At 53.4% G+C, this 26,496-nt stretch overlaps 1 protein-coding gene across 3 annotated transcripts in view; it reads left to right on the top strand.

Moving 5' to 3' along the window:
• Positions 1 to 2,722: 2,722 nt before the first annotated feature.
• LOC123588845 (translation initiation factor IF-2-like) overlaps positions 2,723 to 26,496 on the top strand; it is a 39,590-nt gene continuing 15,816 nt past the window's right edge. For all 3 annotated transcript variants that reach the window (XM_045460152.1, XM_045460151.1, XM_045460153.1), the window contains exons 1-2: positions 2,723 to 3,438; positions 4,097 to 4,239. In XM_045460152.1, the coding sequence (XP_045316108.1) occupies positions 2,971 to 3,438; positions 4,097 to 4,239 (611 nt within the window). In that variant the 5' untranslated portion in view covers positions 2,723 to 2,970. The remainder of the gene's footprint in view (positions 3,439 to 4,096; positions 4,240 to 26,496) is intronic.

The following is a 26,496-nucleotide window of genomic DNA, read 5'->3' as shown; positions in this document are numbered from 1 at the left end:
TAAGGCTTTTCTTTCTTACCGAGGGGCACTCCGCGGACAGGACAGGCCACCCGGTGGGCACAGCTCCACACGGTCACGAACCCGTGTCTTAGTCTGCTGGAGCCGCTTGACTAATGTCCTGGACCGGGGGCCCCAGCAACGGACGTTCAGGTCACGGGGTCAGGGACCAGCAAAGCCGGTTTCCGGTGGAGCCCCTGGCCGGCCCTGTCCTTGTGAGGTCGGAGAGGGCGCTCGGGTGGCCCTTCAGGTGTCACCCCCTGGAGGCCCGTCTCCAGGAGGTCAAGTGGGGTCAGGGCCTCAGCACGTGGATTGTGGGGAGACACAGCACGTAGGCTGTACCTGGTTGTAAAGGCGCTTCGAGCAAATCTGGTATCTTTAGCTTGTGATTTTAATTAAACATGTAGAAGCATTTGATTAAAGTTTATAATCAATATCTAAATATCTGGGAAATTTTATTGGTTAATTTTTCTAGTTGGGATTCATTAATTGTGCAAGTGTTTAAATATTTAGGGAAATATGCTTAATAGATGCGTCAGATTAGCAATATTAGGCACCACAGAGCGAGCGGGGAGACTCCTCTCCCCCGGAGACAGAGATCCCGCTGGGAAGCCGCCGGGTGTGCGGTGACAGCTCATCTCCGGGGCGGCCACGACCAGCCTCCGAGGACAGGACCCCGTGGGACGGCCGAGGCACCGGGCCGAGCGCTCTCCTCGGCCACAGTGACCGTCCCCTGCGTCTCCATCGCCAGCCCAGGGTCCAAGAAGGTCACAACGTCACACTGTGTGACGGGCTGTCCCTCTGAGCACCCTGGGCCCAGCAAGTGGCTCCCGGAGCTGCATTTCTAGCCTTGACTCAAGACCCGGGACAGACTCAACAGACAGCAGGCCGGGGAGGGTGCGCTGGGCAGGGCCCCCCGGGGGAGAAGCAGCAGGCAGGTGGGGGGGGGGGGAGGGGGAGGGCCCTGACCCCGCCTCCCAGCTAAGGGAACCAGGGTGTGCGGAGAGACCCTGCAGAGGAAGTGGGGTGCGGCTGGCTTCTGCCCTTCAAAACGGGGCGCCGAGAGGCAGGGGCGGGGGAGGGGGGACCCAGACCGGATGGGAGGGCGGATTCGAGCCGCGGTCTCCGACCCGCAGCAGGCGCACGTGGTGGCCAGGGCAAGACCCCCGCCCGCGGGTGCTCAGGGGCCGCCCGGACCCCCTCCACCCCACCCTCCGAGGTGCCGTCCAGCCTGGAGGCGCGGGAGGCCTCGAGCTCGCGGAGAGCAAGCCCCGGCGGGAAGCAGTGAAGGCGGTTTGAGTAGCACCGAGCGTAGGCATCGCCGCAGGCGCGTCCGTTAAGCGGCAGGAAGCATCCGTCGTTCCTCTCGATGGACACGGATTGTTCCGAGACGCTCGGCCATCAGAAACGTGCATTTCTGTTCATTAATGTGGTCCCGTGACATGGGATGCGCTGGGTGACTGTGTGTCATCGGGCGTGCGCGCAACGGGACCTCGCAGGCCCACCGCCCCCTCCCAAGGTCACCGCGAGGAGCCCCAGTGCCTTCCGGTTCCGAGTCCGCCGCCTCCGGCCCCGCCCCGAGGCGGCGCTGCCCGTCCTCTCGCCCGAGGGTCACACAGCGCAGAACGGCTCGCGGCTCGGTGTGCGCTCGCGCTTACGGTGCGGGACCCACGCGGGACACCGCCGTGCCCCGCGGGGACACCGTCCGGCCTCCGGGCACAACTCCACGGCGGGGAGCTTCCCAGCACAGGTGTACCCGTTCGCGCGTCACGTGGACATCCGGCCGCTTTCCCAGGTTTCGCTACTAAAAGCCACCTGGACCACCCAGCGTGTGCCTCCTCGGGCTCAGGATCAAGTGTTTCTTCAGGGTTTACCGAGGAGCAGAAGGCTGGGTCGAGGGGTCTGCCGGCATCGGGCTTGGGGACAGGAAGCCCCGCGACTTCGGGGGCTCTGGAACCTGTGCCCTATCCCCTCCACGCGGGGGCCGGGTCTCCGCACACCCGATGAGCTGCTCGGCCCCACCTACTTCCCACTCCTCTGCGGGCTGCAGGTCTCCCGCGGCCGTGGCCCCAACGCTCTGTGCATCGATCCCTTGCTGGTTTATCCGTGCACACAGCTCCTCCCACCATATGACTCACCTTTCCCCTTTTTAGGTTAGTTTTCCATACACGAAGCTCTCGACGCTAATGCAGTTAAAGGTCTGCCTCTCCCGTGCGCTCGGCACCCCCTCCCCACACAGGGAGGCCGTGGGGACGCCCCGCACTGTCGTCTGCAAGCGATTCTTATTTATGGAGTGAGACAGAAATCCAATTTCGTTTTTTCCACACGAATAACTAATTGTCTTGGCCGCGTTTGGCGCACGCCCCCTCTCCCCCCCCCCAGGTCTCCCCGCCCACGCCACCGTAAATCAGGTGTCCGAGGTCGGGCGGGTCTCCCTCGGGGGCCATTCTCCCCCTCCCCCCCACCAGGCCCCTAGTACTGAGAGACGCCACAGCGAGGACGCCGCTGCAGGATGGTGGGGGACGCTCTGACTTCTTGCAGTGACTCTGTGGCCTCATTTTAAAGAGATCACCTGTCAGGGCACCTGAGTGGCTCAGTGGGCCAAGTGTCCGACTCCGGCTTAGGTCATGATCTCCGGTTCCTGGGTTCGAGCCCCATATCAGGCTCTGTGCTGACAGCCCGGAGCCTGGAGCCTGCTTCGGATTCTGTGTCTCCCTCTCTCTCTGCCCCTCCCCCGCTGGTAGTCTCTCAAAAATAAATAAAACATAAAAAATATAGTAAAATAAAACAGAGAGCACCTGTGAAGCTTCCCGGCCGCGGGCTGCAGGCGGGTCACAGGTGGACCCTTCTCCAGCGTGAGGCCAGCCACCCTATCCCCGCTCCGGAGCGTTTTCACTGAAGCATGAAAACGTGAAAAAAGATGCACAAATCCCAGCGCAGTTCGGTGACCCCTCCAGGCGCTCAGCCCCCAACATGGAACATCGTCTGAACACCAGAAACTATGGCCTCCTTCCGACCCTGACAGGCCCTGCCCGTGACCTCTCGCCCCCGGAGAGGCCCCGCCCACTTGTGGACTTTACACAAACAAAATCAGACAGGAAAAAAACACACACTCCTGCCCTCGAATTAATATTTCAGTACGTTTGCCCCATCCCACGTCTGTGCCACGTCTCCACGGGCACGCGCCCAGCAGAACTGCGTTCGGCCACCGTGGAGGCCACCGGACGGCCTCCGGAGGGGTCGGGCCACCTCCGATCCACGGACAGCGAGCGTCCTGGTGACCACGTCCCCAGGGATGCGTGGCGTCTGCCCTCCTTCCCAGCAGCCGTCTTGAGCGCTATCCCAGCCGGCTTTAATTTGGGCTTCCCCGGCCAGACGCTGCCGCCCTGCGCGGTGCCCGCCGCTCCTGCGGGAAGGAAGGCCCTCCCCGCGGCCGGCCAGGTGGGCTCCCGCTAACTGGCCGCTCCTGGGCGAGCCTGCCGCAGCCTGTTTCCTGCAGACTCCGCGGGCCCCGCCCTCCACCCGCAGACTCCGTGGGCCCCGCCCTCCACCCGCAGAATCCGTGGGCCCCGCTCTCCACCTGCAGAACCCGGGGGCCCTTCCCTCCACCCGAGGGCCCTTCCCTCCACCTGCAGACCCCGCGGGCCCCGCCCTCCACCCACAGAACCCGTGGGCCTTTCCCTCCACCCGCGGGCCCCGCCCTCCACCCACAGACCCGTGAGCCTTTCCCTCCACCCGCGGGCCCTTCCCTCCCCCCACAGACCCGTGGGCCCCGCCCTCCACCCGCAGAACCCGTGGGCCTTTCCCTCCACCCGCGGGCCCCACCCTCCCTCCGCAGAACCCGTGGGTCCCGCCCTCCACCCACAGAACCCGTGGGCCTTTCCCTCCACCCGCGGGCCCCGCCCTCCACCCACAGACCCGTGGGCCTTTCTCTCCACCCGCGGGCCCTTCCCTCCACCCACAGACCCGTGGGCCCCGCCCTCCACCCGCAGAACCCGTGGGCCTTTCCCTCCACCCGCGGGCCCCACCCTCCCTCCGCAGAATCCGTGGGCCCCGCCCTCCACCCGCAGAACCCGTGGGCCCCGCCCTCCACCCGCAGAACCCGTGGGCCCCGCCCTCCATCCGCAAAACCCCACGGACACGAGGCTCTCACGGGCGTGCGGCCCCCAGGACGCCCCCCCCCCCCCGGCCTCGCCACGCCGCCCACCCCCCGCGCGCTGAGGACCTGCCTGGGGCGCCCCGGTGAGTTGTGCTCGTCCGTCTCCCGAGGGGCCATTGGGCTCCCCCGGAAGCTCGCTTCCCTGCGGGATCTGAGAGCTGCCGGCCTCCGGTTCGCTCAGCTTTGCGGCCGCGGGGGGACTGGGTGGGCCTCGGAGCCTCTTGCGCGCGGCCAGGCGTGGGAAGCGGGGCTTGGCTTGTTGCCCCCTCACTGACTGGTAAGGGCCCCTGCTGCACTGCGGGCGCGAAGCTTCTGCCGCTAGGCGTCCCGGCCGTCGGCGCTCCGGCCGCAGGCCTCCCTCTGGTCGTGCTCCTTCCCGCGCCCACAAGTGCCTCGTTCCCTGCAGCGCTTAGCGCTTCGCGAGGGATCCGAGAAGCCTTGCGCGCCCAGCTCTGAGCACCTTCCCGCTTCTTCCCGGACGCCGCGCGCCTCAAATCGAGGTCACGTGTGGGCGAGGGGAAGGCTCCTTGTTCCCTCCGTGGGATCCAGTGGCTCCTCAACCACTGACTGATGGGGAAGGTGGTCCTGTGACACTGCCCGCGACGTGTCACGGGGCCGGAGGGGGAGGCCCGGTTCTGGGCCCGCGGATTCCGGCCTCTAATGCCTCAGCTTTACCTTGGGGCCCGAAGATGGCACTTAGGTTTGCCGAATGTGTTATTCCAACGGCTCGCAGATTCTTCTGGATTCACTGGGCTCGCAAGTCGTGTCCGCAAATCAGGAGGGCGCTTCTCCTCCCTTCGTTCATGGCTGGGACCCGCCGCTCGTGTGACCCGGGGGGAGGGGAGGGGGAGGCGGTGTTCCCCTGCTGTTTGCAAGAGGAGGGAGTGCGCGTGTCCTCACCCGCGATGGTCCCGGTGGTTCTGAAGCCCGAGTCTGACTCACCTTCCCCTCAGTCCGTAATTTGCAGCTTCTATTATGAACATTTGTGCTTTCTCTGCACCTGGGGAGCTAATCCCGTGGTTTTTGTACTTGGTGGACATGGTCAAGTACGTCGCGGTTGTTGTTGTTGTTGTTTTTAACGTTGAACCAACCTTTTTATTCCTGGAATAAACCCCACCCGGTCCCGATAGACCGTCCTTTCTAGACGTTTCCGGATTCTGTTTGCTACTTTTTAAAGAAGGTTTTGGGTCTGTATGAACTGCAATTTCCATCTCTCTGTAGCGTCTTTGCCTGATGTGGCATCATTCACGCTGGCCTCACAAGCTGAGCGCCGCCTGTCCTGAGCTTCCGAGGCTGCCGGTGTCCCGTCTTCCTTAAATACCCGGTGGCATGCGCCGGGGCGGCCATCGGGCCTGGGGGCTCGGTTCTTTACTCCGTGTAGGACCGTCCAGCCTGTCTCTGCACCTGCTGCGTGAGCGCCGGGGGAACGTGGAATGTGTGAGCACGAGGCTGTCGGTGACGCCCCGTCGACGGCCCCTTGTCTCATTTATGACGTTGGTGATGTATCATTTCCCCCTCCTCCTCGGGCTGGAGATGTATCGATTTTATTGACCTTTCAAAGATCTGGGTTTTGGTTTCATGACTTTTCTGTTGTCCTTCCCTGCACCTCATACGTTCTCCGTCCTGCGACTTGCTGTGGGGCCCACTTGGTCTCATTTTTCAAGTTGTGATCTGGGTCCAGTCAGAGAGAAATCACACGGCATTTTAAGGGGGGGGGGGCGGGCAGGGAAGCGTCCAGGGAGGGCAGGGGGGGGCTCCCCCGGGACGCGGGGCACCCGGAGGGGGCCGCGAACACGCTGGGGGACACGGTCGGGGTGGGGGCGGGAGAGGCTCAGGGGACGGCAGCCCAGTGCACCCCCACCCCCATGTGGCCTCCTCTCTGGACGCCCCCCAGGCCCACTCGGCTGCCCCCCCCCCCCGCCTCTGTGGCCATCTGGAAACTTCTGGGCACTGAGCTGGGGACACAGCAGGACTCACTCGAGGAGGCAAAGGTAAGAAAACATAGGGGAACCTGAGCGCTGTAGTTACCAGGATTTCCTTAAGAGACACATACATGCCAATGACTTTTCATCGAAGCAGAGAACACACCCGATGTGACATTTAGAAAGATTGGCGATATATTGAAACACACACACAAATCGATGCTTACGACGCCAGATCCCGACACTGAAGCGTGGCTCGTAATTAATACGCATTTTACGATGAGACTTTTATTTTTTTAAACGTCTATTTTTTTTAAGTTTTATTTATTCATTTTGAGAGAGAGCTGGAGAGGGGGAGAGAGAGAGAGCAGGAGCAGGGGACGGACAGAAAGAGGGAGAGAGAATCCCAAGCAGGCTCCCTGCTGTCAGCACAGAGCTCGACACGGGGCTTGAGCTCACGACCTGAGCCAAAACCGAGAATCAGACGCTTCACCGACTGAGCCACCGGGCGCCCCCTCGTTTTAGGATTAGACTTGTAAAGTAGTCTCCTACACAAGGTTTGAGCCAAAGAGGAGGTGAGAAACCACACTGAAACTCTGGACGGCCGGAGACAATGCGACACGTCTACACTTCGGGATTCAGCTGAGACCGCCAGAAGGAACGCGGGACCGAACAAGAAATAATAAAGGCGAGAATGTACACATCAGACACACCCAAAAGGATCATAGGAAGAAGGAATCAACGGAAGACAGAACTTACATAAAAACCACGTGATCAGTGAGCCGCGTGGACTCGAGAGCTGGCTCCGTGGCACCAAGAGTGATGCGGACGGCGAGCAGAGCGTGTGTCTCCACGAGCCACCCAGATGGTCCTCGCGCCCAAGTTCGCATGTCACCCCTGAGGCAGGGGCGTGGGCCTCATGCGGAACCACGGACCTGGCGGTCCCCATGTGCGTGACCGGGTGCGCACCCGCCTCTGGGGGCTCTGGGGTGGCCCCCACCCCCCCAGCACCCACCACACCACGGGCCGCCCCGGGAGATACTGACGTGAGCCAGAATGTGAGAGGTGCTGGGTCGAACACCCTGGGGCCACCCCCCCGCCAGGGGACGGCCCGCAGACCCTGCCCAGGAGGGCCGAGCCTGAGTCTTGGGTACAAAGTTCAACGGGAGTCCAGGAGGTGGGGGGGGGGGGGGTACTGAACTGTGTGTCCCCCAGGGCGACAGGCGGTATGTTGTGCCCAGAGGGGCCCAGGTAGGGGTGGGGCAGAGACCCCCAGCCTGACAGCGGGACTCAGGACGGGCCTCACCCTCCGTGAGTCACTGAAGCAGAAAACGTTCCCATCCTTCTCTAGGAAACTGTCTCAACGTCAGTCCTGGAAAAATTGGTGTTTTCTTAAAATCCCTGGGGAATTCGTGGCACTGGTCAGCCCTGGGGAGGGTTTGCGGCCTGAATTTTAGACTCTCTGCGTGACCCCAAGAATGGCAAGGTCAGAATTCTGATTTAACCTGAGCCCATCGGGCGCTACGGGTCTGCCTGAGGCAAACGGGTTTCTCTGAAGGAGCACATCTCAGCCCAGGCCTCAGAGAGCTCCAAGGTCAAGGTCAAACCTAGTTATTTAGGGATTTGTATGAAACACATACACATCGGAAATGGTTTTCAAATCTCAAAACCTCTAAGAGGGGCGCCTGGGGGCCTTGGTCGGTTGAGCATCCGACTTTGGCTCAGGTCACGATTTCGGGGTTCACGGATTCGAGCCCCGCGTCGGGCTCTGTGCGGACAGCTCAGGCCCTGGAGCCTGCTTCGGATTCTGTGTCTCCCTCTCTCTCTGCCCCTCCCCTGCTCACACTGTCTCTCGCTCTCTCAAAAATAAATGTTTTTTAAAAATTAAAATAAAAAACCCTACAAGAGTCGGGCAACATGCTGACGAGGCGGGCACGACACAAGAAACTAGGTCTGTCAAGACTCCGGATGTGACTTAGCAGGAGCAGCGGGTGAGACAAACGTGTTTAAAGACACAAAATAGGGGCACGAGAGCATAACGCAGGAGAGTAGAAAGACTGGACAAGAAAGGCACAAACTAGGACAGATATGAGCAGGAACAAAACTTGAAATCCTTGGAAAGACTGAATGAACCGCAGGGAGACGCAGCTGAACGGGAAGTGAGAAAGCTGGGGGAGGAGACAGGCCTGGGGAAGGCGCCCAGCGGGCAGAGCAGGGGCGGGGCGGGCTGGGCAGGCGGCTGCAGGGGAAGCCGGTCCGAGGCTGGAGGAGGCTGCACAGAGGCGCAGGCAGGAAGCCCAGCCGTGGCCGTGGCCGTGGCCGTGGCCGAGTAAGCAGGAAGGCCCAGAGGGCGTCGGGTCAGGGCGGTGGACAGAAGCTGTGTGAGGCTCTGTGCTGACGGCAGGGAGCTCGCTCGGGATTTTCTCTCTCTCTCCCTCTCTTCTCTCTGCCCCTCCTCTGCTCTCTCTCTCTCATAATAAACTTAAAATCATTTTTAAAACTTTAGATAAAAACAACAAGGCTGGGGCGCCTGGGTGGCGCAGTCGGTTAAGCGTCCGACTTCAGCCAGGTCACGATCTCGCGGTCCGTGAGTTCGAGCCCCGCGTCGGGCTCTGGGCTGATGGCTCAGAGCCTGGAGCCTGTTTCCGATTCTGTGTCTCCCTCTCTCTCTGCCCCTCCCCCGTTCATGCTCTGTCTCTCTCTGTCCCAAAAATAAAAATAAAACATTGAAAAAAAAAATTTAAAAAAAAAAAAAAATGTAAGTTTTTAAAAACAACAAGGTAATTCCAAAGAGAACGGGGGAAACGGACACCTAGGTGGCTCAGTCGGTTAAAGACCCGACTCTTAATTTCGGCTCAGGTCATGATCTGAGGTCATGACCTCACAGTTCGTGAGATCGAGCCCTGCATCAGGCTCTGCGCTGGTGATGCAGAGCTCGCTTGGGATTCTCTCTCGCCTTCTCTCTCTACCCCTCCCCTGCTCATGCTCGCTCGCTCTCCAAAAAAATAAGCTAAAAAAGAAAGAGAGAAATGGAGGGGAAACGACGAAATGGGAATGAATGATGTTGAAAATGAAGGTACAGGGGAGGAAGGACAAAAATAAGGCTGGTTTTGGGGGAAGACTAATGTAGTTTACAAGCCTCTGGCAAGACCGATCGATTAAAATAATCATTGGAATAAAAGCCCTAGGACTGGAACAGAAGACACAGCTTCAGACGGCAGGACAGAGTCGAACTCAACGAGGCAGGATCGCGAATATCTTTTTGCCCACAAGTTCGAAAATATAGATGAAACAGGTTCCCGGGAAAACGCAACAGCCACAACCTGAATGGTGTGATAACAACAGCAAAACTCTCCTGTGTTTTAGAAAGCTTCCCACAACGTGAAAACTAGCCTCAGCCTTTTTTACGGGAAGGTTCTAGCTAAACGTATTCAAGGCACAGGTGGTGCCAATCTTATTCAAAGTCTTTCGGAAAAGAGAACAAAAAAGAACAAAAAAGAACATTCCCTAGCTGTTTCTGCGAGGGTTAAAAAATCTTCATGCCTGTCGACAAGGACGGCAAGAAAAAGCACACTTAGCTGCAATCCCCGATAAATATACATGCAAAATCCTAAAAATACGTATTTAGCAAACCGTCTGAGTAGCACTAAAAATCTGTGTCGCACACTATCACCCCATTTGGTTTAACCCCGGATTGAAAGCCTGCTTTACCATGGATGTATTTATGCATTTCTCCATGGTTACAGGATAAAGGATTAAAAAAAAAAAAAAATCTTTGGTCATCTCGACAGGTGAAGGAAAAGCATTTAAGGGAAAAAGTAACATCCGTCCTTAACACAAATGCCCAGAAAACTGAATTGTCCTCGAGCCTCAGCAACACTACCGGGCGGTGACTCACTAGCCGTGCCCACGGGATTTTCGTGGGACTGGACACGCTGACCCCAGAACTCGCAGGAAGACCGAAGGGCCCAGAACGGCCGAAGCAGTTCTCGAAGTACTGGACGGGGGGGACTTGGCCTCCCCGCTAACAGGACACGGGGCGAGCCGCTAGTCAGGAACTGGAATAGGACGGACACCGTTCTGGATGACCAGAACAGGACCGCGAGCGGAGCAGACGTGACCTGTGTAAAGGCGGTTCTATCCGAGAGCCCGGGACCTGAGCCACCACCCAAACCCCACACCGATCCCGCCACAGCACCCGAGCCAGGTAGACCCCACCGATGCAGGGAAGGCTCTGGAAACTGAGCGGATTTTGGAACCGCCACCCACAGAAGGAGCCAGAACCTGCGGTCTGGACCTAACCAGGTTGACCACAGCCACGTTCTCTAGAATATCGGGTGGGATTGAGAGTCTCAAAATGTCCAGGATGTGGTCCAGAATTACCAGACTCAGAAGAGACTCCAGAGGGGCGCCTGGGCGGCTCAGTTGGATAAGCATTCGACTCTTGATTTCAGGTCACGTCGTGATCTCACGATTCGGGGGATCGAGCCCTGAGTTGGGCTCTACGCTGCCAGCCTGGAGCCTGCTTGGGATCCTCTCTCTCCCCCTCTCTCTCTCTCTCTCTCTCTGCCCCTCCTCCGCTGGCTCCTGCTCACTCTCTAAATAAATAAATAAATAAATAAATATATACATACATACGTACATAAATATTAAAAAGAGAGAGGAAAGAAAAGAAACGAAAATCTGACCAGTACACAGGGGAGAAGATAGCCAGCAGACCCCAATCCCGAGACTGTCCAGCCGTTGTGATCGTCTGATGACAATGAAAAAAAGGGTTTTTTAAATATTTATTTTTGAGACAGAGAGCACAAGCAGGGGAGGGGCAGAGAGACAGGGAGACACAGAATCTGAAACAGGCTCCAGGCTCTGAGCTGTCAGCACAGAGCCCGACGTGGGGCTTGAACTCACAGACCGCGAGATCATGACCTGAGCCGAAGTCGGACGCTTAACCAACTCAGCCACCCAGGCGCCCCTCTGCTATGATTATTTTCAATGGGTTCTTTTCCCACGTGGTTCTGGTGGTCATTGCTAATACACCGAAGCAGGATTTGTCTTGGAAGATGTCTTTCCCTTTTCAAGTTTATGTTTTAGCTCACATGCGGTAAAATTCACTTTTTCTGGCATAGGATTGTACGAATTTGGCGAATGCACGGAGTCACGTCGCCACGCCCAAAGTCAACCTGCTAACCCCCTGGCGTCAGCCCTTTGTAGCGAGGCTTCCTCTGCCCTGCACCCCGGCACCCGCCTGGCTCCCCATTCCCAGAGGCAGCCACCCGGCATCATTCCATCGCGGGGCCCCGCGTGCAGCCTGGAGGTCTGGCTTTTCTCGGTGCAACGCCTTTGAGAGCGACTCTGGGAGCGGGGGGCGGGGGTGTCCTCCCTATGACCGGGCAGGCTCCCTGGAGCGGGTGTACCACATCGGCTCACCTGCTCGCCAGTTGCAGGACGTTTGGGTTTTCTGGGTTTGGGGGGATGAAGAATAAAGCCACGATAAGCTTTCGGGTACAGATTTTTTTGTCATTTTTATTTGCGTAATTAGTGTGTAATTGCATAACTTTTCGGCTTTCTCGGGTCGGTGCCCACGGTAGGATCACCGTCTTCCCGGGCTGTTGCGCGTTTCTCACATGCCGACGCTGCGGTTGGGAGCGGAGGCGCCGTTTTGCACCAACGGTCACCTTGACTGCGTCTCCCAAAGGGCTGATGCGCTCGTTTGCCACCCGCCCAGCCTCTTTGCAAACACGCGTGTTGAGAGATTTCCCACGGCCGGGCCTTGAGCGCTCTTTGTTCGGGACCCAAGTTGGCTGTGTCTGCGAGTGGCCCGTCCCCTCCCAGACTGTGGGCTCCTGTCCTTCCCCTGACAGTTTCATCCCCAGGGTTCATCCGAGTCACCAGCCCTTTCCCGTGCGGAATGTGCTTTTGCACGTAATTCTGAGCTCCCTAAGACCCTCTGGTATGTTTTCTTCTCAAAGTCTTTGCTCTTGGTTTGACATCCGGGTCTGCGGTTTCGATTTACGACGGGAGGACAGATCCAGGCTCTGTGAACTTACGTTTTTCGCCAGATTGGAGGAGTTATTATTTCCCCTGCTGCTTTCTCCTCACCGTTTGGGGACCCCGCCCACAGAGCGCCACACTCTGGCGTTGCCTCTCAAGTGCTGGAGGCCCCGTCGTGGTTCCCGTCTGTGTTCCGTCCGCCCTTCGGAGCCTGGGGTGGCTCTGGATCCTTCTTCCGGTTTCCTGGCCCTGCCCCTCTCATCCCCGCGCTGCTCCCGAGACCATCCCGTGAGTGCGTGGTTTCATTTGGGTATTTTCTGGCTTCTCTTTCTCTGCAGAGAAATAATATCCTCCTGTCCGATTCAAGACTATTCATCTTAAGCTCAGGAAGGGTGATCAGAAAAGCTGCATTAAAATCGTCATCGGGGGGCACCCGGGTGGCTCAGCCGGTTAAGCGTCCGACTTCGGCTCAGCCGTGATCTCACGGTTGGTGGGTTCGAGCCCCACGTTGGGCTCTGTGCTCATGCCTCAGAGTCTGGGGCCTGCTTCGGATTCTGTGTCTCCCCCTCTCTCTGCCCCTTCCCCCCTCGCGCGCTGTCTCTCTCTCTCAAAAATAGGCATTAAAAAAAAATGACAAAATAGTAACAGCACAAAATTAGAAATGCGTAAGGTCTCAGGGGAGAAAATTACTGAACTTCAGAGTCAGTGTTCATGAGGGCTTGTGGGCCTCTCGTCGGAGGTAACAGGGTCCCAGCTGAAGTGACGTGGGGACGCCAGGGGACCGGCTTGCGCCCGGCCGGGTCCCGCTGGGGGCAGATCCTCCCTGCCCGGCTCCCCTCGCCCCGGGTGACTCATTCACTGTCTCCAGGAAGCAGCAGGAGAAGGCTGGAGCCACGGCCCCAGCCACGGGGGCAGATAGACCCACCCACCGCTAGACACACCCGGGGAAGCTCCTCCCACGGACGTTGCTCGCCCGTGCACCAGTCACTGTGGCTGGGACGTGGTGGCCCACCAGGGGCAGCACCAGGATGTCTGGGGGCAGGTGAGATCTGCTGAGGATTTAAAACCCACGATAAAGTTCATTAGCAGTCCACGTGGTTCTTAATCCCCCCGCCCCTCCATTTCTTCCCAGGGCCCCCGGCACACGTCCTTCCCAGGAAACGTCCTGCCCGCGGTCAGTGCTGCCGTTGTACTGAGACGTGTGTGTTATGGGTCGAATCGTGCCCACCCCAACATAGGATGCTGGAGCCCTAACCCCCGGGGTCTGTGAAGGTGGCCTGGTTTAGGACGGAACCAGGTCAAGGCGAGGTTGTTGGGGAGGCCCTGACCCTGTCTGACCGGTGTCCTTACAAGAGGAGGACAGACACACAGGGGGACGCCGTGGGAGGGTGACGGCAGAGACGGGAGTGTCTAACGGCCCAGGAGCCCCGAAGACTGCCCACAAACCACCTGCAGCCGGAGGGGAGGCAGCCTGGAGCGGGGTCTCCCCAGAGCCTCCAGGAGCGAACCCACGCCCTGGGCTCTTCCTGCATCTGGAGACCCACCCCCCCTCGGGCCCCGGCTGGGCGCCAGCCTCCACCCTCAGAGCAGCAACAGAGGGGGAGCCTCCGTCGCCATCTGACCCGCTTCCGTGGCCAGGTTCTCTGGCCGCGGCAGGAGGCCGTCCCGCTTTTAAGGACCTGCGTGGCCACACTGAGCCCACCTGGGCCATCCAGAACGCTCTCCCCAGCTCACATCTGCAGAGTCCCCTTTGCCACCGAGGGCGCCTGTCCCAGAGTGTGACACAGAGAGTCACCATGGACAGTCTAGCGCTGTGCCTTGCTAAAGAGCAGATCTGAGTTCCTCGACGAAATATTTTCCTGACTCTGATTTTTAAAAATTGAAATTACTCCTTTTTCGTTGCCAATTTCTGTTTTAAAACTAAAGAACAGAAGACGTGGTTTATATATACAACAGAATACTACTTGGTAATGAGAAAGAGTGAAATCCTGCCATTTGCAGCAACGTGGATGCTGAGTGAAGCCAGTCAGAGAAGGAAGGATATGATACGTGTTCACTCGTGTGGATCTTGAGAAACGTAACCGAAGACCTTGGGGGAGGGGAAGGGGAGAAAACAGTTCCAAATGGACAGGGTGGGAGGCAAACCAGAAGAGATTCTTTTTTTTTTTTTTTCAACGTTTATTTATTTTTTTGGGGACAGAGAGAGACAGAGCATGAACGGGGGAGGGGCAGAGAGAGAGGGAGACACAGAACCGGAAGCAGGCTCCAGGCTCTGAGCCATCAGCCCAGAGCCCGACGCGGGGCTCGAACTCACGGACCGCGAGATCGTGACCTGGCTGAAGTCGGACGCTCGACCGACTGCGCCACCCAGGCGCCCCCAGAAGAGACTCTTAAACACAGAGAACAAACTGAGGGCGGATGGGGGCGGGGGAGAGGGGAAAGCGGGTGATGGGCACTGAGAAGGGCACCTGTTGGCATGAGCACTGGGTGTTGTACGTGAGCGACGAATCACGGGAATCGACCCCAAGACCAAGAGCACGCTGTATACGCTGTTAGTTAACTTGACATCAATTATATCAAAAAATAAAAACTGAAAAGCACATCAAGAAAATGTCGAAGTCACCTAAATTGTACGTCTTTTTTTTTTTTTATTTTTTTTTAATGTTTTGTTTATTTTTTGGGAGCGAGAGACAGAGTGTGAGCGGGGAAGGGCAGAGAGAGAGGGAGACACAGAATCCGAAGCAGGCTCCACGCTCCGAGCGGTCAGCACAGAGCCGGACGTGGGGCTCGAACCCACAAACCGCGAAATCCTGACCTCAGCCAAAGTCGGACACTCAACCGACGAGCCACCCAGGCGCCCCTAAATTGCACATCTTGATGATATCTTGGTTGTCGGAAATATGGAATTCAATAAAACAATTTTCTCAGCCGTATTTCACAGAAGAGGTGACAGAAATGACCCTCGCGGGTGTCCCATGCTGGGCACAGCACCGCCAGAAGAATGGAATGTTCTGGCTGGCCAAGCCCGGTCACTGGCCCACCTGAAACACAAGGAGAGTTTCACACGGGGTGGAGGGGGGTGGTGCGGGACGGGAAGGTGAACCTCATCGGTCCCCTCCCTGGGGCCGCGGGCACCACCTTAAGGGTCACTCAGCCTCAGGCCCCCACCCGGACCCCCGCGGGATGAATCGCTGTCTCCAGCCCGAGCAGAAGCTGGGAGGCCGGGTGGGCAGAGCATCCAGGCCAGGAGAGCCAGCTTCCCCTCCCCCAAGGCCGAGAGCACCCGAGAGCTCCAGGCTCTGTGCCCAAGGGACGTGTCCCGCTGGTGACGAGGGACAGTCCCCCCAACTTCCTGCACGGAATGAGGATGGCTGTCTTCCCGGATGGGCGTGGGGCTCACTGCACGCCCCCCACCACCCCTTGGGGTGTCCTTCCTGACATCTCACTCCCAGACCACTTTCCGGATTGAGAAGGGGATCCGGGCCCCGCCCCTGGCCGGCCGTGTGACCCAGGACGAGGTCTAAACCCCGCTGTGCTCGTGGCCTCGTATGTGGAGTGGGAGGGGTGGTGGGGCCTGCCTTCAGAGCGGAAATGCAGGCTGCACACACCAGTGTGGGTGTGAACGTCGGGGTCCAACAGAGGCCGAGCGTCGGATGATCGTGGGGCCTGCCGGAGCGCGTTCTGGAGAATTGGGGGAACCGCGCCCGGCACGCAGATAGTGCTCAAGAAACGGTGGTCCTTTGCCATTTAGTTTCTCAGACTCCACAGACCCAACCCCTCTTTCCGGTGGGGGGTGACCCCGGAGAAGAGGAAGCCCTCTCTTTCCTGGAATCCACGCATGAAGTCTCACGAGGGACCCGTGGATCTTGTCTGAGCCGTGAGGCCATCACTGGCAGGGGACTGGATTCGTTCACGGGCTCACCCCTTTGGTGGGGATCGTACCCCTGAGAATGTCTCTCTCCCCGGAAGAGGGGGCTCCAGCAGGAAGGGGTGCCGGGCCCGTCGCACACGCTCGCACACGCTCACACACGCGCACCTTCCACCCCAGGGCAGAGAGAAGCCTTCGAATGGAAGGGGAGGGCCGTGGTGTCGCTGCGTCGGAGGGCCTAATACTGTAAAGACGCACTTGTCCCCCGAGTTAGTCTGTAGATTTAAAGCCATCCCATACAAGTCCCAGCCGGCCCTCTGGAGTATGAGCAGCGATTCTAATGTTCATCGAAAAATACAGGTGTGAGCACCACCAAGGAAAAATTGAAAATATAAAAGAATAACGAAGGGGGCTTACCCAGCAGATCCTAAACCGCATCACCGTCTAAGCTAACGAACACAGCACGAGTCTGGGGAGGGACAGACAGGCCGCTGAACGAAGGGCTCAGGACCCAGAGGCCGCTGCGGACGCAGATGAGGGTTTCGGGTTGGCGGGACGGCGTGTCGAGTCTGTGGACGCAGGATGGATTGCTCCGGAATGCTGTTGAACATCTGGTCCGCCACCGGGAAGGAATGTTCCAGGGTCCCTACTTTACACGCCCGAGCAGCAGAAGTTCCGGAGTATTAAAACTGTAACATGAACGTTCGAAGCTGACAGGAAACTCATGGCAGGGGCGAGCGGCAGCTGGAGCTGGTCCGGGTCAGCGGCCTGGGCTCCCTTGCGGCTGGCAGCCGCCATGCACTGCCATGGGGCTCGCGCCTCCCCAGCGCGGGGCAGTGTCCAGTGTTCCAGAAGATTCACAGGACCGTCCAGTGGGTCCACTTTGGGTTGTCGTGAGTAATCTTGTAATAATAATAGAATCTTCAGGGGCGCCTGGGGGGCTCAGTCAGTCAAGCATCTGACTTCGGCTCAGAGCACGATCTCGCGGTTCGTGGGTTTGAGCCCCATGTTGGGCTCTGTGCCGACAGCTCAGAGCCTGGATCCTGCTTGCGATTCTGGGTCTCCCTCTCTTTCTGCCCCTCCCCCGCTCACGCTCTGTCTCTCTTAAAAACAAATAAACGTTAAAAAAAATAGAATCTATAAAGAAAAAGGACTGCTGTATTTTGCTAAATAAGCATTCAAAGACTTCTAAGTCAAACTCATGCCCTGGGTCATGGAAGTTGGTGCAGCGGGCACACGGGCGGGCGGGGCAGGCGCTCTAGGAGCCCGCTCGGACCCCTTGGGTCGTGTCTGCCCACAGCTGCAGGTCACCGTGCCAAGTGCCACACCTGCCACCTTCTCCGCAGCCCCCCCCCCGCCCCGGAGCAGTCGGGGCTGACGCTCAGCCTCCCCGCACCCTCACCACCGGGCCAGACGGCTCCCGTGACGCTTGTGAGGCAGAGCTCCCCCTCCCCCCCAACAACCAGGCAGGGGCTGCCCTTTGGGGGAGACCACGCCCTCACTTAACATCAGGCTCCTCCTGGGAGCACCCCCTACGCGGCTGGCCAGGGATTCCTGCCGCGGGCTCTGTGTGGAGAGAGCCCAGACCACATCATCTCGTGATAGATGGTGGTGGGGGGGGGGGGGGCCCTGCTGACTCTTAGGACCAGACGCTGAATTCAGGTCCGGCAGGCGGCAGGCAGGAGCCCCCCCTGGGAGCAAGTGGGGCGGCAGGGCGTCCACAAGGCTGCACAAGTGCAGCCCAGGGGGCAGAGGGAGGAGGCGGCCGGGCTGGGCACTCGTCTGGTGTTGGAGAAGCACAGTGGTCTGTGGATGGGGCCAGAGGGCCAGCTGTGGCGGGGAGGTGGGGGGGGGGGGTTGGGGGTCAGGCAAGGGGCAGGAGGGCACTGTGGTGCCAGACAAGAAGGTCTTCCGTCCGCAGCCCTGTCCGGCCTCCGACATAAAAGTCAGGGTCGAGGCCCGGGGCAGGGACGTCTAGTGGATGGACTTGGGAACTTTGAACCTCCAGGTTCCCTGGGAGCCTCGCTGTCGGTGGGGGGTGGGGGGGAGCTGCCCCTCGCTCAGAGACCACACAGAAGTCCCGAGAGAAGCAGGCTTCTCGTGGGACGGTGCCTGCCCCCGCCTCTGCCCCCGCCTCACCCCGCCCAGGATCGAGGGTCAGGGGCAGGCCTGGCCTGTCCGGGTCAGGGCTGGGTCTGCCCACGTGAGGGGGGGGCCTCACACCACAGGAGCCATGGGAACTGCCTGCGGGATGGTCCTCGGGATGATTTCCGCTGCCTGTCGTGGAGGTGCTTGAAGATCGTGCCCCGTCTCTGCGGGACAGCCCGTGGCCAAGGCCGAGTGTCACAGGGTCACGAACGCTCCCTTGTCACAAGACAGGACAAACGCTATGCGGCCTTTCTCAGCCAAAGGTGCAGGAAAGAATGAAATCCCACAGAAGATGATCTGCGTGGCTGTTTTCTCAAGTCTCTGAAGGACGGTTCACACTGCACGGGACGTGCGGGGTCCCCGGGGCACCGGAGAAGAGAGAATCCATCATCACACACGGTACAAATCTGCGGGCTGACGGTCCCAAGGGTGCACGGACTGTATTGGTTTAAGAAGGAAAGCCACCGGGTGACTTCCTTGTTCAGAAATTTCGTCCCCGGAGAGGAAGATCCACAGAGACCTTGGGCTCAGGGACACCAGGCGCTGCAGAAGGTGAGGACTGGACACAGAGCACCAGAGCTGGAAAGCGGCAGTCGCACTCCGGCCTCTCCTCTCCCTTGGCTCCCAGATGCGGGCGCTCGGCACGTTACGGGATAACTCTTGGAGAAACTGGCCCAAGATGACAGATCTGTGTGTCGTCGGTTGGGGTCTCCCAACAAAATGCCCTTCCAGCTCACCCTCCTTGCTGCCCGAATTAGCAAACCCTGTCCACGTGCGAAAGAGCATAAGCAGCTTGTTAAACTGTCACTCTGAACTACAAAGAGTGCTGAGACCCACCAGAAATCTGAGCCGTGTGTCTGATGGCAAAAACCAAGGTAAACAGGAAAAAGGACCCATTTATAGTTAAAATTCTAGTTCGAGGCTCCTGGGTGACTCAGTCAGGTTAGCGTCCAACTCTTGGTTTCAGCTCAGGTCATGAGCTCACGGTTCGTGAGTTCAATCCCCGTGTCGGGCTCTGTGGTGACAGTGTGGAGCCTGCTTGGGATCCTCTGTCTCCCTCTCTCTCTGCCCCACGTGTGCACGCTCTCTCGCTCCCTCTCAAAAATAAATAAGCTTAAGAAAATAATTTAAAAAGGGGCGCCTGGGTGGCTCTGTTGGTTAAGCGTTCGATTTCGGCTGAGGTCATGACCTCACGGTTCATGGGTTCGAGCCGTGCACCGGGCTCTGTGCCGACAGCTCGGAGCCTGGAGCCTGCTTTAGATTCTGTGTCTCCCTATCTCTCTGCCCCTCCCCTACTCTCACTCTGTCTCTGTCTCTCAAAAATAAGATACCATTAAAACAGTTTTTAATAAGGAAAAAATAAAATTACAGCTCATATTTTCAGAGAGTTCAGGAAGGTATTTTTCTAGTGCTGCTCATTAGGCTATATGAACTCTTGTGGACAGGCGGGTTGTGTATAGTCCTTATCCATGCTGGCTTTTTTTTTTTTTTTTTTTTTTTTTTTTTTAACCACTGGTGGGTTCTCTGTGTATTCCGGTCACGAAGGAGTCTGAACATCACTGCTCTTTCTATGCTTAAAAACAAAGAGAGAAGCTTTTAAAGAGCAACAATGGTGTGCACACAATAAAACCCACTCATCATCCCCAGAACCAGAACAACCATAAAGAATGTTTCAACAAGTAATTGCAAACACTCTTGAAGCATATGAAAAAGAAAGATATAAAAGGATATAAAAAATAACATGGAAATTATAGAACTGGAAAATTCAAGCATCGAAACTAAAAATTGACTGGACAAATTGAATAGTCATTTGGAGACAACAGAAAAAAATCCATAAACTTGAAGACCTATTATAGAAATGTCCCTATCTGAACAACAGAGAGAAAACAGACTGGAAATAAATGAAAAGACTTCTGGGAATCTGTGAACAACAACAAAAGATCTAACACTTGTGCCAGAAGAGGAAAGGAAGAATGTAGACTGAAAATATTTTTTTTAAACTGAGATGTAATTGACATATATTAGTCTCAGATGTGGCACATGATGGTTCAGTACTTGTAGATACTGTGAGATGATCCCCTCTGTAAGTCTAGTTAACATCCATCACAACACATAGTTACAAAAATTGTTTCTGGTGATGAGGACTTTTAAGATCAGCTGTCTGGGCAACTTCCAAATATGTTACATGGTATATTAACTATAGTCATCACGCATGTTACATGGTGCATATTACATCCCAGGACTTACTTATTTTATAATTGAAAGTTTGTATGTTTTGACCCCCTGCACCCATTTTGGCCACCCCCAACCCCTACCTCTGGCAACCACCAATCTTTTCTCTGTATGAGCATATGGTTTTGTTTTCTTTTTTGATTCCACATAGAAGTGAGAGCATACACTATCTGTTTTTCTCTTATTTCACTTAGCATCATGCCCTTGAGGCCCACCTATGTTGTCACAAATGGCAAGATTTCCTTTTTGGGGGCTGATATTCTGGAGTGTGTCTATGCCACGTTTTCTGCTTCCTGTACCCACTCATCCATTTATGGAAACTTGACTACTTCTGTGTCTTGTCCCTTGTAAATAATGTCGCGGTGAACGTAGGGGTGCAGATATGTCTTCAAGTTAGTGTTTTTCTTTCCTTTGGGTAAATATCCAGAAGTGAAATTGCTGAACGTAGGGTAATTCTATGTCTAATTTTGTGAGGACCCTCCATACTGTCTTCCAGAGTGGCTGTACCAGTCTGCATTCCCACCAACAGTGCACAGGGGTTCCTTTTTCTCCACATCCTCGCCAACATCTCTTATTTCTTTGTCGTTGATTTAGCCATTCTGTCAGGTGTAAGGTGGCCTCTCACTGTGGTCCTGATTGGCATTTCCCTGATGATCGATAACTGCTGTTGAGCACCTTTTTCTGTACCTGTTTGCCACTGGGATGTCTTCTTTGAAAATACCTGCTCTGCGTCTTCTACTCGTTTTTAAATGGGATTGTTGGTTTTGGTTTTGGTTTTTGTTTTGCTGTTGAGTTGTATGAGTTCTTTATATATTTTGGACATTAGCCCCCTATGAGAGATCTGATTTGAAAATATTTTCTCCCATTCCACGGGTTGTCTTTTCATTTTGTGGATGGTTTTCTGTGCCGGGCAGAAGCTTTGCAGGTGGATGCTGTCCCACTGCTTTGTTTTTGTTTGTGTTGCCTTTGCTTCTGACGTTAAAAAACAAACAAACAAAAAAAACACACATCAGCAGCAGGACTGATGTCAAGAAGCTTACCGCCTGTGTTTTCTTCTAGGAGGTTTATGGTTTCAAGTCTTAACATTCAAGTCTTCAGTCCATTTTGCATTGATCTGTGTGTGTGTGTGTGTGGTGGGAGAAAGTGGGCCCGTTTCTTTTGCGTGTGACTTCAGTTTTCCCAGCACCGTTTATTGAAGAGACTGTCCCTCTCCTATCATATGTTCTTGGCTCCTTTATTGTAAATTAATTGACCCTATATGCATGGGTTTATTTCTGGATTTTCTAATCTGTTCCATTGATCTATGTGTCTGTTTTTTTGTGCCAGTTCCATACAGTTTTGATACTTGTAACTTTATAACATAGTTTGAAATCAGGGGACATGATGCCTTCAGCTTTGTTCTTCTTTCTGGAGATGGATTTGTTTGGTATTTGAGATCTTTTGTGGTTCCATACAAATTTTAGGATTGCTTGTTCTATTTCCATGAACAATGGAATTCTGTGGCATTTCTTTAGGGATTGCATTGAATCTGTAGGTTGCTTTGTGTAGTATGGACGTTTTGAGCACATTGGTTCCTCCATTCCATGAGCACGGACTGTCTTCCCATCTGTGTGTCTTGTTCCTTCCATCGATGTCATAGTGTTCAGTGTACAGGCCTTTCACCACCCTGGTTAAATTTATTCCTAGGTATTTTATTCCTTTTCATGCAATTGTAAAGGGGACTGTCTTCTTAATTTCTCTTTCTAAGAGTTTATTGTTGGTGTATAGAAACGCAGCCTATTTTGTACTTTAATTTTGTATGCTGTGACTTGACTGAATTAACTGATCGGTTCTGGTGGTTTTTTGGTGGCGTCTTCATGGTTTTCTCTACATAATATCGTGTCATCGACACATAGTGACACTTCTTTCTTTCTGATTTGGGCACATTTTCTTTTCCTTGCCTAACTGCCGTGGCTAGGACTTCCCACACTGTGTTGAATAAAAGTGGCGACAGCTGACATCCTTGTCTTGTTCCTGATCTTAGAGGAAAAGCTTTCAGCTTTTAACCATTGAGTGTGACGCTAGATGTGGGCTTCTCATCTACAGTCTTTATTATGTCAAGAAAGTTTCCCTCTATTTGCACTTTGTTGAAAGTTTTTTTGAATCATAGATGGTGAATTTTGTCAAATGCTTTTTCATTGAGATGATCAAAATATTTTTATCCTTCCTTGTTAATGTGCATCACGTTGACCGATGTGGATGTTGAACCATCCTTGCATGCCTGGAATAAATCCCCCGTGACAATGGTGTATGATCCTTCTAATGTATTGTTGAATTCGTTCTGCCGGCAGTTTTTTGAGGAGTTTTGCATGCATGTCCGTCAGGGATATTGGCCTGTAGTTCTCTTTTCTTGTGGTGTCCTTGTCTGGTTTTGGCATCACGGTTGTATACTGGTCTCGTACAATGAGTTTGGAAGTGTTCTCCCCTCTTACATTTTTTTTTTTTTTTTGAAGAGTGTGAGAAGAATTGGTATTAATTTATTTTTACCGTTTCATAGAATTGACCAGTGAGGCCATATGGTCCTGGACTTCTGCTTGTTGGAAAGCTTTTGATTACGGATTCTACCTCCTTACTAGTAGTAATCAGTCTGTTCAGATTTTCTATTTCTCCATGATTCAGTCTTGGTAGGTTGTACATCTCTAGGAGTTTATCCATTTCTTCTAGGTTGTGTAATGTGTTGGCATATAATTTTTCTTAGTAGTGTCTTATGAACCTTTGTATTTGTGTGTAAGGTGTAACATCTTTCACTTATGATTTTATTTATTTGAGTCCTCTCTATTTTTCTTGGTGAGTCTAGCTAAAGGTTTGACACTTTTGTTTACCTTTTGACAAAACAGCTGCTAGTTTCACTGATCTTTTCTGTTGTCTTTTTAATCTCTATTTCATTTATTTCCCCTCTGATGATGATTATTTCCTCCCTTTTACTAACTTGCGGTTTTGTTTGTTCTTCTTTTCTAGTTCTTTGAGGTGCAGAGTTAGGTTGTTTATTTGAGTTTTTTCATTTCTTGAAGTCGGCATTTATCACTGGAATTTCTTAGATCTGCTTTTGCTGCATCCTGTAAATTCTGGGATGTTCTATTTCCATTTTCATTCATCTCAACGCATTTTTCATTTCTTGTTTGATCTCTTCTTTGACCCATTCACTGTTCAGTAAAATGTTGTCTAATCTCCATGGATTTGTGAATTTTCCAGTTTTCTTATAATTGATTTCTAGTTTCCTACCACTATGGTCAGAAGCTTCTTTTTTTTTTTTTTTTTTTTTCAACGTTTATTTATTTTTGGGACAGAGAGAGACAGAGCATGAACGGGGGAGGGGCAGAGAGAGAGGGAGACACAGAATCGGAAACAGGCTCCAGGCTCTGAGCCATCAGCCCAGAGCCCGATGCGGGGCTCGAACTCACAGACCGCGAGATCGTGACCTGGCTGAAGTCGGACGCTTGGACGCTTAACCGACTGCGCCACCCAGGCGCCCCTGGTCAGAAGCTTCTTGATTTGATTTAAATTTTCTTCAACTTATTAAGACTTGTTTTATGGCCCAACAGGTGATTTATCCTGGAAAATGTTGCATGTGTGCTTGAGAAGAATGTGTATTCCGTAGCTTTCGGGTAGAATGTTCTGTATGTATCTATCAAGTCCATCTAGTCTAACATGTCAGCCCAACATTTCCTGGCCAGTGTTTCTCTATTGATTTTTCTGTCTGGATGATCTAGCCATTGATGTAAGTGTATTAAAGTACCCTACTATTATTGTATTGCTATCTCTTTCTCCCTTTTGATCTGTTAGTACGTGTTTTATATACTTCTGTGCTCCTCCTATGATGGGTGCATAACATTTACAATTGTTACATGCTCTTGTTGGATTGACCTTTTTATCATTATGTAGTGCCCTTCTTTGTCTTTTATTACAGTCTTTTTTTTAATGTTTATTTTTGAGAGAGAGAGAGAGACAGAGAGAGAGAGAGATAAAGAGTATGAGCAGGGGAGGGGCAGAGAGAGAGAAGGAGGCACAGGATCTGAAGCAGGCTCCAGTCTCGGAGCTGTCAGCACAGAGCCCGATGCAGGGCTCGAACTCACGAGTTGTGAGATCATGACATGAGCCAAAGTCAGCCACCCAAGTGACTGAGCTACTCAGGCACCCCTACAGTCTTTGTTTTAAAGTCTATTTGTCCGATATGAGTTGTAGCTTACCCCAGCTTTCTTTTTGTTTCCATTGCATGGAATATCTTTTTCCATTCCTTCACTTTTAGTCTCTATGTGTCCTTACATCTGAAGTGAGTCTTCTGTAGGCAGTGCGTAGATGGGTCTTGTTGTTGTTGTCATTGTTGTTGTTGTTGTTAAATCCATTCAGCTACTCTGTGCCTTTTTACTGGAAAATTTAGTCCATTGACATTTAAAGTAAGTACTGATAGGTGTGTATTTATTGCTATTTTGTTAATTGTTTTCTGGCTGTTTCGTAGTTCCTCTGTTCCTATCTTCTCTTGCTCTCTTCCTTTGTGATCTGATGATTTCTTGTAGTCTTATGTTTACATCCCTTTTTCTTTTCCTTTTGTGTATCTACTATAGGTTTTTGCTCTGTGGTTACCATAAGGAATACATAAAATGACATCTTTACAGCAGTCTATTTTAAGTCGATCACAACGTTAAGTGTGAATGCATTCTACAGCCCTACATTTTTACTTGCCCCAATATTTTTATGTGTTTGATATCACAATTTACATCTTTTTATATTGTGTATCCCTTAATAAATTATTGTGTATATCCTTTACTTTTGTCTTTTACCCTTCATACCAGTTTTATAAGTGATTAACCCATTACCTTCACAAAATTAGATTAATTCTGGGGCACCTGGGTGGCTTAGTCAGTTAAGCATCTGACTTCAGCTCAGGTCATGATCTCGCAGTTCATGAGTTCGAGCCCCACGTTGGGCTCTGTGCTGACAGCTCCGAGCCTGGAGCCTGCTTCGGATGCTGTGTCTCCCTCTCTCTGCCCCTCCCTCTCTCTGCCCTGCCCTGTACTTTCATGTTTTCCTGTTAGTAATTAGCACTCTCTTGTTTCAGTTTTTAAGAGCCCCTCAACATTTCTTGTAAGACTGGTCTACTGGTGATGAATTCTTTTAGCTTTTGCTTGCCTGGAAAACTCTTTTTCTCCTTCAATTCTGAATGACAACTTTGCTGAATAGAATATTCTTGGGTAGAGGCTTTTTTCGTTTCAGTACTTTGAATATATGATGCCACTCCCTTCTGGCCTGCAGAGTTTCTGCTGAAGACTCCTTCCTACATAGAAGTTGTCTTTCTGTTGCGGCTTTAAAGATTCTCTCCTTGTTTTTAACTTCTGACACCTTGACTATATAATGTGTCTTGATGTGGGCCTCTTTGGTCCATCTTGTTTTAAACTTTTTCAGACTCTTCAATCTGATGTCTGTTTCCTTACCTGGCTTAGGATGTTTTCAGCCATTATTTCTGCCCCCTTTTTCTCTCTCTTCTCCATCTGGGAGCACCCTAATGGGAATGTTGGGCCACTTGCTGTTGCAGAGAAATAATATTTGGAATAACAGCAGATTTCTCATCTAAAACCAGGAAGGCCAGAAGGTAGCGTTTTTCCAATGTTGAAAGAAAGTGTGCCACCTCTGAATTCCATGTCCAGCAAAAATGTCTTTCAGGAATTCAGAGGAAATAAAGACATTCTCAGATGAAGGAACACCAGGATAATTTGTCACTAGCAGACTTACCTTTGAGTAGCTGCTAAGGAAGTTCTCCAAACAGAAAGAAATTTATAACAGAAGGAGGCTTGAAACTTCAGGAAGTTAGAAAAAATAATGCAATGATACAGTGCTTAATGTTTGTAGAGGAAATACCTAAGACAATTATACTTTAAAAGAAGAGGGTAGATAAAGGGCCTAGATGAAAGTAAGTTTTCTACACTTCACTGGAAGTGATAGGATATCGTTACCAGGAGACTGTGGTAAGTTACATCAGTGTATTGTAATATGAAGAGTTAGAGTGTTAGCTACCACTGAAAGAACTATATAGTGAGATACACTCAAAAACACTATATATTGAAAACATAAAATTATAAAGGTTAAAGTAACCCACAGGTGGGCAAGACACAGGAAACAGGAAAAAAAAAAAAACAAAAAAATAA

Source organism: Leopardus geoffroyi, chromosome E3 (genome assembly GCF_018350155.1).
Source record: "Leopardus geoffroyi isolate Oge1 chromosome E3, O.geoffroyi_Oge1_pat1.0, whole genome shotgun sequence".
Classification (NCBI taxonomy): Eukaryota; Metazoa; Chordata; class Mammalia; order Carnivora; family Felidae; genus Leopardus; species Leopardus geoffroyi.
Note: the sequence above shows the minus strand (reverse complement) of the source record. Positions and strands in the feature narration are given on the sequence as shown.